At 39.2% G+C, this 15,514-nt stretch overlaps 2 protein-coding genes across 4 annotated transcripts in view; one reads left to right on the top strand and one right to left on the bottom strand.

Annotated features, from left to right (window-relative positions):
- Positions 1–15,514, bottom strand: part of CTNNA3 (catenin alpha 3) — a 928,894-nt gene that overhangs the window by 521,232 nt on the left and 392,148 nt on the right. The gene's annotated exons all lie outside the window — the stretch shown is intronic.
- Positions 5,998–15,514, top strand: part of LRRTM3 (leucine rich repeat transmembrane neuronal 3) — a 138,146-nt gene continuing 128,629 nt past the window's right edge. For all 3 annotated transcript variants that reach the window (XM_073353444.1, XM_073353445.1, XM_073353446.1), the window contains exons 1-2: positions 5,998–6,506; positions 6,814–8,345. In XM_073353444.1, the coding sequence (XP_073209545.1) occupies positions 6,503–6,506; positions 6,814–8,345 (1,536 nt within the window). In that variant the 5' untranslated portion in view covers positions 5,998–6,502. The remainder of the gene's footprint in view (positions 6,507–6,813; positions 8,346–15,514) is intronic.

The following is a 15,514-nucleotide window of genomic DNA, read 5'->3' on the forward strand; positions in this document are numbered from 1 at the left end:
AATGCCTTGTGTAGCCCTGCGTGGAATTGGGGAAATCCTGGGGGTATACAGAGGCCGTGACTGACTGATGTGGGTAGTGTCCCCAGTGTCCTCTGAAAGCACTCAAAGCCTAGGAGGCAAAATGCTGAGAGTGATTGGTACAGAAAGAGCATGGCTCCCCTCCTGCTTCTGGTCTCCCTTCAGCTCATCACAGAGCCTGTACCTCTGGATGATTTAACCCGCAGTGAAGGCAAGGAATATTAGCCATACAAAGGAAGCTCTTCTTTGGAGACTGAGCCTCCCTTGCCTAACACCTAAGTTTCCACATTATGTAAATACCCAGGTTCTGTTCAGGTACTGCACTGAAGTCTCACTTTGATGCCTCCATCCATTACCATCCTCTGTAGAATCCCCCATACACCTGCATCCTGCATGTGAACCCTGAACCTTCTCACCTCCTCCCTCTGCCTCACCTATATTCTATCCTAAACCACTGACCCTCCTCTACATTCCTTTTCCTCTTCCTCTCAGCCCTTGCCAAATCCTGTCTGTATCTCTCACTTTCCCATGATCAGATGTTTATGTTGGGAGTTTATAGCCTGTTTGGTGTACTTAACCAGTTCTAATCTTATCCTCAAAGAACAGCAGGTTCCTTTAATCAGTGCTGCCAAAAATGATGAACACATCTTATTAGACTTATCTACCTTTAAATGAACAGTGATCACATACTACAATACAATTTAGAACAAACTACAATTTCTAACCCTCTTGATTCCTGCCTTCCTTATTGCCAAACACCACCTCATAAACGACGTATTTAGCCACTTCATGAATCCAAAGAGAGTAATGTGAGGATATTTATCAACCACAGTTCTGAACAGGTATGTGTGTTTAAAAAACAAGCAAGTGGTGATAGATACAGCAACTGTATCTCTGGATACAAAACTTCTAAATCCAGAATCCTACATTATTGGATTTGTGCAGTAAGAAATGAGGGTAGTGCAGTGGGAAAGGATCATTGTGGCTTTTCAGAAGGTGAAGTAACCTGTAGCCTGTAGACTTCTTAGCAGCCTTACAGAAGTAAAAACATTTTTTACCAAAAACTCATTCTGATCAAATGCTTCAACAAAAAAAGATCACCTCTTACACAGAGAACACTGAATGTGGAAGATGGGAAGCCCGTGATGGCACAGGCAAATATTTACTGTTATTTCGGTGAGCAAAATCCAATAACACTTGATTCCCTATGCTGATATAGTCCTGGAAATATTTGTAACTATCTTCATTTATCCTTCTTCCCCTCGTTTGTGGGCCTCACAAATCATTTACTCCATGTGCTGCCTTCCTACCTCTATTGCCAAATGTTGACAGAAAATGGTGGCAGCTGCTGCATGTCCCAGCTATTTTTAATGAGCCTGAAAAATTGCAAGGACTTCTCTTATTGTACTTCCTAAACTGCCCCAATTCCAAATCAGCTCTATGAGGGTACACATACTGAGTTTCACAAAACAATATAAGGTACGTGATTCACCCCTTGGCTATGCCAGCTTCCGCTAGTGTAAACCAAGTTGCTGGGCCCCTGGTGATGGAACATCCTCCCTGAGGGGTGTTGCAGCCATGCAAGGTAACCACCTACCTTGCTCCACTGAGAAGCTGCAGCAAACCAGCGCTGCCCCAAAAGTGGCCTGGGCTGGCCCAGGCAGGAAGTGAAAATCCAGTGGTTGAAGTGTCTGGGAGGGCAGAGATGCTCGATCTGTCCATTTCCAGAGCTGAATGTATCTATTCCTGTTGGCTCAGAGACATGTTGGGGGCTACAGTTTGCATCTCCTTGTGTCACATCTAGACCCCATCATCTTTTATGGCAGCATTTACATTATCCAGCAAAAAAAAAAAGCACAAAAGAGCATATTCTATGGCAGTTTGACCACCTTTGCTCTCAAGTTAGAAGTGATGGATTTGTTTCAGAGAAAGAATCAAAACAATAGAGGCAGTTCAGTTAAAAAAATCAATTATTCACCCAGCTCTACTCCTAACACATTTTAAAATGTGTCCGTCTTTGTCTATGCTAGGTGCTAAGTCAGGTTTAACAAGGTGCTGTGATGTTGCACTCCATACAATTTTATGAAAATATGCTAATAAGTGTGAATATAATGTAATTGGACTATGCTTCATGCAACAGGTCTCTTGTAAAGTATTACAAAGCTTATAATCTATTGAGTGTGGTCATCCTATCTGTATTAATGTATCATTCTTGTATCTGAAACTAGAAATATAACTCTTAGGTCCTACTGTAATTTTGCAAAGTGTGGGCCATTAATGGTGGTTTGGAATCTTTATGGTTCCCATCAACTGGGACAACTAACCGTAATGGATCTGTTTACTTGCAAGCCTTCCTGTGAGTCAGGCTGGGAAGAATGAAGGCTTGGGGTCTCACAGGACATGTGACTATGTCACCCGGTATTAGAATCCATCTTAACCTGGGGCTTTTCCATTTAGAAGGAGGGGTGCGGACCCAAAGAGACAAAAGATTCCCACCTTGTGCCAAAGCTATATAAGGGAGTAGAACAGAACAAAGGGGGCTGCAGAAATCCCCTAGCTAGTTCTGTTCCACCTCCTTATATAGCTTTTCTGAGCTGGAACAAAGACTGTACCGGGGAAAGGATTGGGCCCAGACTAGAAAGAGGCTAGTCTGTCAAAGAAGCTTATTGGAACATCTCTGAGGGTGATATTTGCCTGCATTTAGTTTCCTACTGTATTAGGCTTAGACTTCTGTGTGTTATTTTATTTTGTTTGGTAATTTACTTTGTTCTGTCTGTTATTACTTGGAACCACTTAAAGTCTACTTTTTATATTTAATAAAAACACTTTTTACTTATTAATTAACCCAGAGTAAGTAAGTATTAATACCTTGGGGGCAAACAGCTGTGCATCTCTCTCTCTCTCTCAATGTAAGCTTTATACAGGGTAGAATGGATTTATTTGGGGTTTGGACACCACTGAGAGCTGGGTATCTGAGTGCTGGAGATAGGGGCACTTCTTAAGTGGTTTTCAGTTAAGCCTGCAGCTTGTCGGGGATGTGGTTCAGACTTGGGTCTGTGTTTGTAACAGGCAAGTGTGTCTGACTCAAACAAGGCAAGGTACTGAAGTCCCAAGCTAGCAGGGAAAACAGGCTCAGAGGTAGTCCCAGCACATCAGGTGGCAGTCCCAAAGAGGTTTCTGTGACCCAACCCATTACAGGTGCTAAGTCAGGTTTAAGAAGGTGCTAGCACATTTGCTCACACACTTCATTTTCCCAATGTAGTCAAAGCCTAGAAGAAAAAGTTAGCTCTCAAAGAGTAGATGCATAGCTGTTAAGGCACAGTTCATGACTAGTGAGATATACCATCCTCCACAGCTTCTGTGGAATCACAATCTATGTCAAAAACAGAAGTCCTGAAATCCCTGAGAAAGTCACAGAAACAAACTGACTGAAACTTCCAGGGGCTTTGGGACATCTCAGGAGACACCTTCCTATCAGACAAAGAAAAGTGACAAACATTCCCTCTGAGCAGCAATACCCTGTTGGTGTGTGGCCCTCAAGATTTCTGCTACTTGCAGTCTCCTGCTTCTGCTACTTGCAGTCTCCTCTTGCTTGGAACTGTTGTTCCCAGTGGACCAGAATGGAAGATTGATTGACAAAATACAGTGAATAACTTACAATCCAGTATGAACAATATCAACATTCAGGAGCAACGTTGTGGAATACTAATGTATAAATAACATAAAATTAAATTCACAATTAATTTATTAAATTTTGAGTTAGTGTACTTATATGAAGACACTACTATACTTCAGCTACCCCAAAATTGCAATAATCCCTCTAACATATATGTCATCATAATTACAAAAGGGAGTTTATACATAAAAAGTGAAGAAAACCAGGGTGTAGAACAAGAGTCAACCAAAAAGTTTGGGTCCGATTTTTTTCTCACGGTTCTGTAAATTGGGAGGTAACTCCATTGACATCAGTTGCACCGTATACCGTTGTACAACCAGTATCAATGAGATGTGAAGCAGGCCAATCATGTACAAATTCTCAGGTACTTTCATAGCTAAGATATAGTCAGGACTTCAGTTAAAGCCTCTGATTTTCAAAAGTTTACAATTTGGCTGTAAAATGTTATGCTGAAACTTGGTATACAAGGTCTTGTGGTGGAAGTGATTTTGGTTGCACAATTTAAACAAAATCTGTTCAGCTGTCTGAAGACACGAATGCAAGTGAAGAAAAAGTGGTTATCCGATACTGGCACTTTTTCTGCTTGTATAATTCAAAAAAGATTCAGTTAAGAAAATTGAACTTGACAAGCAATTAACATCATGTTCCACACTTGCTCCGTTCAGCAATGCCTCATCACTATTTTCTACTTTATAAAGTAGAAATAACAGAATAACAGGATGGCAGGGCTCTTTTGTTTGCTCACCCTATTGGCAATCGTTAGAATCATGAAAAAAGCTACTGAAGTTCTGCTTACTTTTGGTGGCTGAGTCTACTCCTTAGCTCAACCAGAGAGATGGGAGTGGTCCCTAGGCAGGAGGACAGAGCAGATCCTGGAGGAAAATCCTTGGGACAGCAAGCTCAGGAATAAAGCTCTGGTTGGGATTTATGCTGTATGAGTGATTTTTGTTATTAGTTACTGATAAAGCCATGCCTAGTAAGGGGGAATGTTAGAAAACTACCTCAGGGTTTTCATGCTCTTTTTAGAACCACAATGTAAAATGTTAGAACATTCCCAGTGCACTGATCACATTTCAAAATGTGGTGTGTTTCAGAAGGAATTGTATTACATGAAGCTGTATGCTTTCATCTGATTGTAAATCACAAGAGGCCTCATTGTGACACAAGCCACAGCCCACAGTAAGGCACAAAGTGCAGAGCCACAGTACCCCAGTAGATCACTGAAGGTATTCTGCCTCAAGGAGCTCAGAGTTCCCCAGCTACATTTGGGGGAATGCAATCAGCACCACCCCATTAAAGGATATGGTATACTCTTTTGCTCTGGCTACCTCTTGCAGAAGACTGAGCCATTGTTCCACCTACTCTCTATCACCTTTCAGACACATTCTTCATTGAGGGGGAGAATCTCAGTAGCAGCCCCAGTGCTATAATTCCATCATACCCTGGCACTGAGCATGCAACAGGAAAGAGGAAGGCTCTGTTCCAACAGGTCACACAGGGAGTAGAGGCTCCTTAATCCCAGGCAGTGAGGAAGGGGAGGGATGGAGGATTCTTAGTCTCACACATAAATGTATTTATATCTTATATCTTAATTTTTATGTTCTTTAGATTGTACAGAAATAAAAAAAATCTATTCCTGGGTTTGTTAAATTAAGTTATACATGTTAAAAGTTCTTTAATTACAGTAAATACACATTAAAAACCTTCCTAAGCATGTCTTTACTTAATATGACAAAATCAGTGGGACCAGATTCCATGTTAAATCTATTTGGCTCGTTTGCTCACAGGACTATATTTTAAACACAAGCTAGATTTAGTTAAAATCAGTTAATACTGTGATAGCAAGTTATGAAATAAAATGAACCTGATATTTTTATCCCCAACTTCCTTTCCACTGTGATTTTTTTTAAAAAAAGGCAAAAGGCAAAATGATAGCCTAAAAATATTTGTCATGATATAAATAGTCTATCCTTGTTAAAATGCTGTATTACAGGCACAGTAAGTAGTTGATGTAGTTAAAAAGTAGTGAGTTATTGTGAAAACCGAGTGTTTGTGTGTGATTCTTTGACAGAATCAAAAGAGACAGAGGATTTGTAAGTTTCGGAATATTTTGTTAGTTCACACTGAAGCTGACCACTCCACTCCCATTTAGTTACCCAGAACAATCACATTTCCCAGCAGAGTTTACTCATTTGCAAGATAAAAGAAAGACATTTCTGCACATGCCCATAATATTCTTCACCACTGGGGGCAGCTATACATAAGACTGCATTCACTGAAACCAAAGCAACAGTCGGAGGAGCTTTCAGAATGACAGTATGCAGAAGTGAACAGAGCTTGTTCATTGTACAGTGTTATTCTGTTATTCTGTGCTCCAAAGCAGCTTCATAGCTGGATCGGGAGCTAACTACAATAACTGCTGTACTATGGAATATGGAGGTGTGAATTCAGATAGCTAATTGTTGCTTTGAGGAATCTATCATGCTTTCACATAAAGAGAGATTTTAAAAGCCAGGTTTCTAACTGTAAAGATGCAAAACCGTAATATCCATGAAGATCCTATTACCTAGGAAGAATCTGACATTTTGCTGTGAATGGTGTGTTGGGATTTATTTATTCTTGGAGTGTTCTACATGGCTGGCAAAGAATAATGTTCCAAAATCAGTCCATCTCCCGAGGGGTCCAATTTTTCTTCCTGGGTGTCAGCAAGCCCTGACTCACAACAGTGCAGCTGACAGGGACTGTCATGCTTGTGGCACCCTAACCAAAAACAAAAGACCTAAGGACGACCTTTGAACAACACAAAGGATGGGTATGTTTTTCATTTTTTTAAATATACAGTTTATAGCTTCTGCATAGACCCTGTTTTAATTGTTCTATAGACCTACCTTGATATGATTTAGGATCACAGTTTAAATAAATGTAATCAATAGACATTTTAACTATTTTACAATATTTATAAAGACATTTTTTAAATCTGAGTAAAAGAAAATAATGTGCAAAGTAGCTGTCAAGCTAGAAATTTTTTAAATGATTTTTAAAAGAAAGAGTCTTAGCATGATTTTTAAAATGACTGATCTTTTGGGGGGATAACTTTTCTAAGTTGTTTTTATTTCCAGGTTTCAATGTAATTAGGCTACTGAGCGGATCAGCTGTATCCCTGGTACTAGCCCCTACTGTATTACTGACAATGCTTTCTTCTGCTGAACGAGGATGCCCTAAGAGCTGTAGGTGTGAAGGAAAAATGGTATATTGTGAATCTCAGAAATTACAGGAGATACCCTTGACTATATCTGCTGGTTGTTTAGGTTTGTCCCTTCGCTATAACAGCCTCCAAAAACTAAAACATAATCAGTTTAAAGGTCTAAATCAGCTCACCTGGCTGTATCTAGACCATAACCACATCAGCAATATTGACGAAAATGCTTTCAATGGAATACGCAGACTAAAAGAGTTGATCCTGAGTTCCAACAGAATCGCCTTTTTTCTTAATAATACCTTCAGACCTGTGACAAATCTCCGTAACTTGGATCTGTCATACAATCAGCTGCAGTCTCTGGGATCTGAACAGTTCAGGGGCTTAAGGAAGCTGCTGAGTTTACATTTGCGATCCAATTCCCTAAGAACCATCCCTGTTCGAATATTCCAAGATTGTAGGAATCTTGAACTTCTGGACCTGGGTTACAATCGCATCCGAAGTTTAGCAAGGAATGTCTTTGCAGGCATGATCAGGCTGAAGGAGCTTCACCTGGAGCACAATCAGTTTTCTAAGCTCAACCTGGCACTTTTTCCAAGACTAGTCAGCCTTCAAAACCTTTATTTACAGTGGAATAAAATCAGTGTGATAGGACAAACTATGTCCTGGACCTGGAGCTCATTACAAAGGCTTGATTTATCTGGTAATGAAATAGAAGCTTTCAGTGGACCTAGTGTTTTTCAGTGTGTGCCCAATTTACAGCGCCTCAACCTGGATTCAAACAAGCTCACATTTATTGGTCAAGAAATTTTGGATTCTTGGATATCCCTCAATGATATCAGCCTTGCTGGGAATATATGGGAATGCAGCAGAAACATTTGCTCTCTGGTAAACTGGCTAAAAAGTTTTAAAGGACTGAGGGAAAATACAATTATCTGTGCCAGCCCCAAAGAGCTGCAAGGGGTGAATGTTATTGATGCAGTGAAAAACTACAGCATCTGTGGCAAAAGTACTACAGAGAGGTTTGAATTAGCAAGAGCTCCCCCAAAGCCAACATTTAAACCAAAACTCACCAGGCCTAAACATGACAGCAAGCCTCCTCTGCCCCCAACTATCGGAACCACCGAATCCAGCTCAGAACTCGAGCATGACACAGAACACATCTCCTTTCATAAAATAATAGCAGGGAGTGTGGCCCTTTTTTTGTCTGTGCTTGTGATCCTGCTGGTGATCTATGTGTCATGGAAGCGTTACCCAGCCAGTATGAAGCAGCTGCAGCAACACTCTCTCATGCGAAGGCACAGGAAAAAAAAACGACAGTCACTGAAGCAAATGACTCCAACCACACAGGAATTTTATGTAGATTATAAACCTACCAACACTGAAACCAGTGAGATGTTGCTGAATGGAACGGGACCCTGCACGTATAACAAATCAGGCTCCAGGGAATGTGAGGTATGAACCGTTGAGATAAAAAAAGCTTTTAAAAGCTGGGAAATAGTGGTGCTTTATTGAACTCTAGTGACTATAAAGGGAACGTGGGGGGGTTTTCACTCCTTTGGCACAGCACTTCCATGTCACTTTTTTGGTACATTCATAACACCGGTCATTTTACCCTCATACATAATCAACTCATTGAAATTTAAATACCACAAATAATATGAACCTTCAGCTCTATTGTACAGACCACCTACTGATTTCATTAAAATCTCACTTGTTTTCAAATAGAAAACTTCTTTCATAACTAATCCACCACATCTGCAGTGAGTGTGCCTCTGTTTGGGGAGAAAAATGACAACAATACAAAGAAAAATGTTTTGAAGTTCACTTTATGAATCAAAGACACATTGAATGAGCCAGGTACTATAGCTTCATATAAATTCTAGGAGTTGCTTGAGCTTAGAGATGGTGCAGGAACAGCCCTGAAAGAATGCTTGATTTTTGTGCCATGTAAAGCATGATCAAAAAGCCAATGCTAAGTAAAAGTTTCAGGAGACCAGTGTGTGTCACAGAAAGCTAAGGGGAGAGAAAAATCCAGGCTTAATAAAGAAAACAGAAAAGAATGTAGAATGCAGTTTACTGTACTATATGAAAATACAAAGAGTTTCTAGGGCTGATAACTACTAATAGAAATCTGTTCATGTGGCTTCATACAAAAGGTGCCAGTGTTTATCCCTTCTTACATCCAGTTGCCTTTCAGAAAGTAGTCAAAAGGCATTCATTAAACCAGGCGCAGAAATTCCTTATTGATGTAATTAGAGGAACTCAAATGTGCAGTAGCAAATGCAAGACCACTTCCTGCACACATTTGTTTGGGTGCTTATTAGAAATTCTCTTTTCAAGACTGTCAAAGACATTAATGTGGTTAATCAAACCATTAAATCTGTCATTTTCTTCATTTTTTTATTTGTGGTCTGTGCTCATTAGAGTATCTGGATGTGCTTTGCATACCACCCATGTTATAGCTAAATGAAGCTTCAAGTATTTAGAAAGCCAATCAGGGTACATTTTAGAAACACCACAGCAACTGGAAAGAGCTGATAATGAAAACTGGTTATTCTCTAACCAGAGGAAAAATGCATGTAAATGATCTTTAAAAAAAATGACAAATGATTTTTATCATCATAACCCTGCTGACATTACAAGAATTCATAGATATTAATTTTTAATGTGAAGTCATTCATCAGTATGTTTCTGGACCAATCCAGATGGCTATTTGTAATCTGGATCACTGTCCCTCTCCCTCAAAGTCATTGACAAAACTGTATTGATTGCAAAATATACCATCACCCATATATTAAAATAAGTTATAACCCTAACATATTAGACAAAGGATCTTTTAAACTCTCTTCTTTCTCATTTTTCAAATACAACAGCATCATTAAAGAAGCTAATCAGTAATTTCATTATCTCTATTTTGTAACTTGATTTGGCTTAGTAAATTGCACGTCTTTGACCACTTGGGAGGGAATGTTTCTACAGCGCAGTTTCACTGCAGCAGATTAGAAAAAGCAAAATCTTTTAACAGGGTGTTCTTGTGGATTCTTTGCTTACTGGGGAAAAATAATCCAAACAAATCACCTTGAACTATACTGGATATCATGAAACAAGGTCAGAACGCATCATTTAAACAGCACTAATGCACTTAAGCTCATTTTAGTGTAGTAAAATTATTTTCCTTTTTAAGGTCTATAAACAGAAAATAATAGAGAGTGGATTATTCATAAAAAAACTGAACCATGTACCATGTAATTCTGGTACCATATGTTTACTGAGTGCAAAGAGTCTTCGATTCCAACATGATTAATAATGCAGGTGCTTGGTGCACTTTGAACTGTACTGCTGAAAATAATGTAATTTTTCCAACTTGTAGTTTTGAAATATATATAAAATGTCAGTAAAATGAACACATCTAAATCCATTAAAGAACTATATTTTCTACAAGCAAACCTTGCCTATGACTGAAATGAAGGATTAGGGTTTGCCAGAAAGACAGGATTAAAAGGCATGCACTTTTTGGCTTCACCAGTGCCTGAAATGGTGACTAACACTATATGCAGCCAAACAGAAAAAAATACATTTACCAAAAAACAAAAGGATAAAGAACGCTATTTTGGGGTGATTCATATACTTAGAAAAATCTATTTTATACAAACTAATCCAGGATCATTTCTATATAAAAATATTCAGTACATGTTCTAAGTAACTTTGTGTCCTCAGTGAAATATGATGTTAAATATGTTTAAAATATTTTATAAGGTTGACTTTAAAAATGTGTCAAGTTTTTTAATGCCTCAATCTGACCATATATGAAGAAAATACTAAATAGAAAACAATCTACAATCTCTTCCAGGGGAAAATACATGTAAAAACAAACTGCATTTTTTAAAATCCAGGTGTGTGTCGGTGTGAAAGAAAGACAGGCACAAAACTGAGGCCAACTATGGAGTCTCTTCAAATACCAGCCACTGAAACCATTATTACTAAATTCTTCAGCGTAGATGGTTAAGATAATAATGAAAATTCAACATGTTTATATTAAAGTATAGACATGATTAGAAAGGCAATTTAGTCAATTATTATATGAAAGATGCCTAATAGTTTATATTTACATTTTCACATATTTTCAGTGGTAAACACAGATGGATGGGTAATTATCACTACAGTTATTTGATAAAGAAACTGCTGGCTCACTGTGCAGAACATAAAGGCCTGTGCCAACAATCCCCAACTGAACAGCTTAAGAGGGCTGAGTTGAATAATGGTTATTAAATCCAGTTGTGGTGACTACGGGTTATAAAAAGGTTTACTCTAGCCTCAAACCATGTTATCTACAGATTAAAAATACCATGTTTGAATCTAGGTAGAGTCCTAGGTTGACCAAATCGTGTTACCATTTAGCTACACAATTTAACAACTGTGTTAAAACCAGTCGTTTTGGCTGTCTATACCGCACAGTCTTGGTGTCGCAAATCCTAACCGTTTTGATTTCCAGTCCTACAGGGTAAATTCCACTGAACTACAGTAAGTTTTGGTTAAAAAGACTCTCCTTTCCTGAAAAACAGGTGGAGGTTTTTTAAGTTTTCAGGATCATACGGTTCTTCTCATGCTTCCTCAAATATGAGCAAATAACTCTGATCCTGGCCCAGATTTTGCTTTACGTAGGGCAACTTTGTGCCACTCTGTCATAAAGCTACCTTAAACCGTGCAACTGGAGAATTTCTGTTATGCAGAGAAATCAACAGGTGTTGTACAGCAGCCATAGTCCCTTTTATGCCACCCCACCAGATTGCCAGTGTATAGGCATGACTGGAGGAAGTGGGTGTGGACAGGATACCCTTATGTGCCAGTGATCTCCAGGTACCCTTATTTACACCTTGGACTTGAGTAGTGTCAGGACACTCCAGAAATAGAGGAGGGCCAAGGTGGCTTGAAGCCAGTGATGCCTTCTCCTATTCCTCCTCCAAAAGACTGCTCCTTGATCACAGATCGGAACCTGAGGCCCTTCATTCCAGATATAATCTGCTATATCCCTGGGTATGTCTACACTTAAAACACTACGGGGGAACAGCTGCACCTGCACCACTTCAATATAAAAAGAACAGGAGAACTTGTGTCACCTTAAAGACTAACACATTTATTAGAGCATAAACTTTCGTGGGCTACAGCCCACTTCATCGGATGCATAGAATGGAACATATAGTAAGAAGAAATATATATACATACAGATAAGTTGCCATATGGAAGTTGCCATACAAACTGCTAGAGGCTAATTAGTTAAGATGAGCTATTAGCAGCAGGAGAAAAAAAACTTTTGTAGTGATAATCAAGATGGCCCATTTAGACAGTTGACAAGAAGGTGTGAGGATACTTAACATAGGGAAATAGATTCAAAATGTGTAATGGTCGAGCCACTCCCAGTCTCTGTTCAAACCCAAGTTAATGGTATCTAGTTTGCATATTAATTCAAGCTCAGCAGTTTCTCATTGGAATCTGTTTTTGAAGCTTTTCTGTTGCAAAATTGCCATCCTTAAATCTTTTACTGAGTGGCCAGAGAGGTTGAAGTGTTCTTCTACTGGTTTTTGAATGTTATGATTCCTGATGTCAGATTTGTGTCTATTTATTCCTTTGTGTAGAGACTGTCCGGTTTGGCCAATGTACATGGCAGAGGGGCATTGCTGGCACATGATGGCATATATCACATTGGTAGATGTGCAGGTGAACGAGCCCCTGATGGCGTGGCTAATGTTATTAGGTCCTATGATGGTGTCACTTGAATAAATATGTGGACAGAGTTGGCATCAGCTTTGTTGCAAGGATAGGTTCCTGGGTTAGTGTTTTTGTTGTGTGGTGTGTGGTTGCTGGAGAGTATTTGCTTCAGGTTAGAGGGCTGTCTGTAAGCGAGGACTGGTCTGTCTTCCAAGATCTGTGAGAGTGAGGAATCATTTTTCAGGATAGGTTGTAAATCTTTCATGATGCACTGGAGAGGTTTTAGTTGGGGGCTGAAGGTTACAGCTAGTGGTGTTCTGTTATTTTCTTTGTTGGGCCTGCCCTGTAGTTGGTGACTTCTGGGTACTCTTCTCTCAACTTCAATCTGTTTTTTCACTTCAGCAGGTGGGTATTGTAGTTTTAAGAATGCTTGATAGAGATCTTGTAGGTGTTTTTCTCTGTCTGAGGGATTGGAGCAAATGTGGTTGTATCTTAGAGCGTGGCTGTAGACAATGGATCGTGTGGTGTGTCCTGGATGGAAGCTGCAGGCATGTAGGTATATAGACACTATATACCTATATAGACACTACTTATGCCAACAAGAGGGATTCTCCTATCAGCATAGGTACCCCCACTTCCCCAATTCTTCCATTGAGCTAGCACTGTCTACATGAGGATTTAGGTCAGTATAACTATGTTTCCGGGGGGTGGATTTTTCACACACCCGTGAGTCATAGCTATATGAAGTAATCTCCTAGTGTAGGCCAGGCCCCTGTCTACTGGTTTTTTATTCTCTTTTGATCTGTATTTGTATTTTATATTTTTAAAAAGTTATATGAACAGAAGCAAGCACAAAATCAGCACCCCAGAAACCCTAAACAGAGCTGGTGAATAACTGATTTTTCAGTTCAGCCAGCAAACTGAAAAAATCAGGAGAAAATATTTGGTTTAGTTCCAAAAATGTTTAGATTTTCTCACAAATTTGAAAAGTCTATTTCAGGCCAGCAAAGTGTAAGAGAGTGAAAGTGGGAGCACATTTCCCCCTTTACAACCTTTAGCCCAGTGGTTAGGCACTTGCCAGGGATGTAGAACACCCAGGTTTCAATCTCCAGTCCGGAGCAAGACTTGAATTTAGATTCAAATCTTTTCTTTGCCTGATTCAGAGGAGTGATTTGAATCCACATCTCCTACCTCCTAGATAAGTTACTGAATTATCAGGCTGAAGAGGCATTCTCTCTCTCTTTGGCACACTGAACATTTAAGTATTTTTTTCAATGTGGAACAGTTTCAACAGGAGAGACTGAGCAGAATAGCCTATATTATAGCCTGGTAGTTAGGATGCTCACCTGGCAGGAGGGAGATCTGAGTTCAAGTTCCAGCTCCACTGAATATTTAAGTTTTTATACTCAGAAGTGGAACAGTTTCCAAAAATAGAGACTGAGAGCAACTCATCCCAGCACAGCTTTTCACCTGGTGGTTAGGTCACCTACCTAGGAGGGAGGAGCTATGAGTTTAAGTGCCTGATCCAGAGCAGGAATTCAAACCTTGGTCTCCCACAACCCAGGCAAGGACTCTAAACATTGGGCTAAAGGTAATAAAGGAAGGGAGAGGCGGACACAGTTTCCTGGCTCTGTGACCTGGTGAAGTCCAATATAAAAATGTAATTTAAAAAAATGTACTGCATAACTTTCCTGAAAAGGCAATTGGATATTTTGACATAGTTTACTACATTCTAATGGTCTGCATAAAAGTTAGCCACCCAACTCTAGATAAATATTCTTTCAGCTGAATTTGTGTGGAACCACAGTGACATCCAGTGGGTGATTAGATTAATCACAGATGTCTCTCTATTTCAGTTCACACTCATGTTTTGGCTTTAAATTTGTCTTGTGCTATACATCATAATAGTAGAATACAGTTCCCTTCCAACTCTGTATTATGCTAAGTATTCAACTGCACTGCAATCACATTTATTTCACATTTCTGCATGAGTCTTAATCTAAATTAATTCAGTGAGTGAATGAAGAAAGTGGCAGCAGTATAAAAATGCTGGCAAGAAATGTGCAGGGCTGTAATTGTTATTACATCACTAGCAGCTAATGAAAGGTTCATATAATATAAGAAATACAAGGTGCAGGCAAGAATTAAATTATTATTATTATATATTTATAAAGCACTATTAACTAACATCAAGATATGATATAAAATAAACTCAAAACATAGAAGTACATTCAACATCAAGAAAGAAGAGAAATATTTTAAATGCAATTTTAAAATATTGAAACACTTGATCAGATATCAAAGGGGAGGACATTCAACCACCTTGAGGCCAAATTAGAAAAAGCCCAGTCCCTGGAAAATGTACATGCTAGAGAAAGCACAACAAACCAATTATCTGACCAGGAGTGTAAAACCCATCCAGTAAGATAAACCTGAATTGAATTCACAAAAACTAACTTAAAGGTATGAGAGTGACAAGGTGGGTGAGGCAATACTTTCTTTTGTTAGAGCTCTGTGAGGCTTGAAAGCTTGTTTCTTCCATCAAGAGAAGTTGGTCTAATAAAAGAAAGTATTAACTCACCCACCTTGTCTCTCTGAAATCCTGGGGCCAACATGTCTACAACAACACTATTAACCAAGGGATTTAAGACTTATTCACTAGACTAATGCTTTGCTTGTCAGTCAATGGATATCAAGTAGCTTTGAAATCATTAACTATTTAGCCTAACCAAACACTTACTAGCCCTAGCCAACACTGAACTGCAGCAATCTCTGGAGTGGAGAGCAGCAGTTGTTTAATAAAACTCATAGCAACTCTATCCAAAAAGTAGAAGTAGTTTTTTAACAAGTGGATCAAACAAGTGGCCTACTGAAGTCAGTGAAAGGGTTTGACACTGACTTCAATGTGGCCCAAT

The sequence above is a fragment of the Lepidochelys kempii genome, chromosome 7, assembly GCF_965140265.1.
Source record: "Lepidochelys kempii isolate rLepKem1 chromosome 7, rLepKem1.hap2, whole genome shotgun sequence".
NCBI classification, from domain to species: Eukaryota; Metazoa; Chordata; order Testudines; family Cheloniidae; genus Lepidochelys; species Lepidochelys kempii.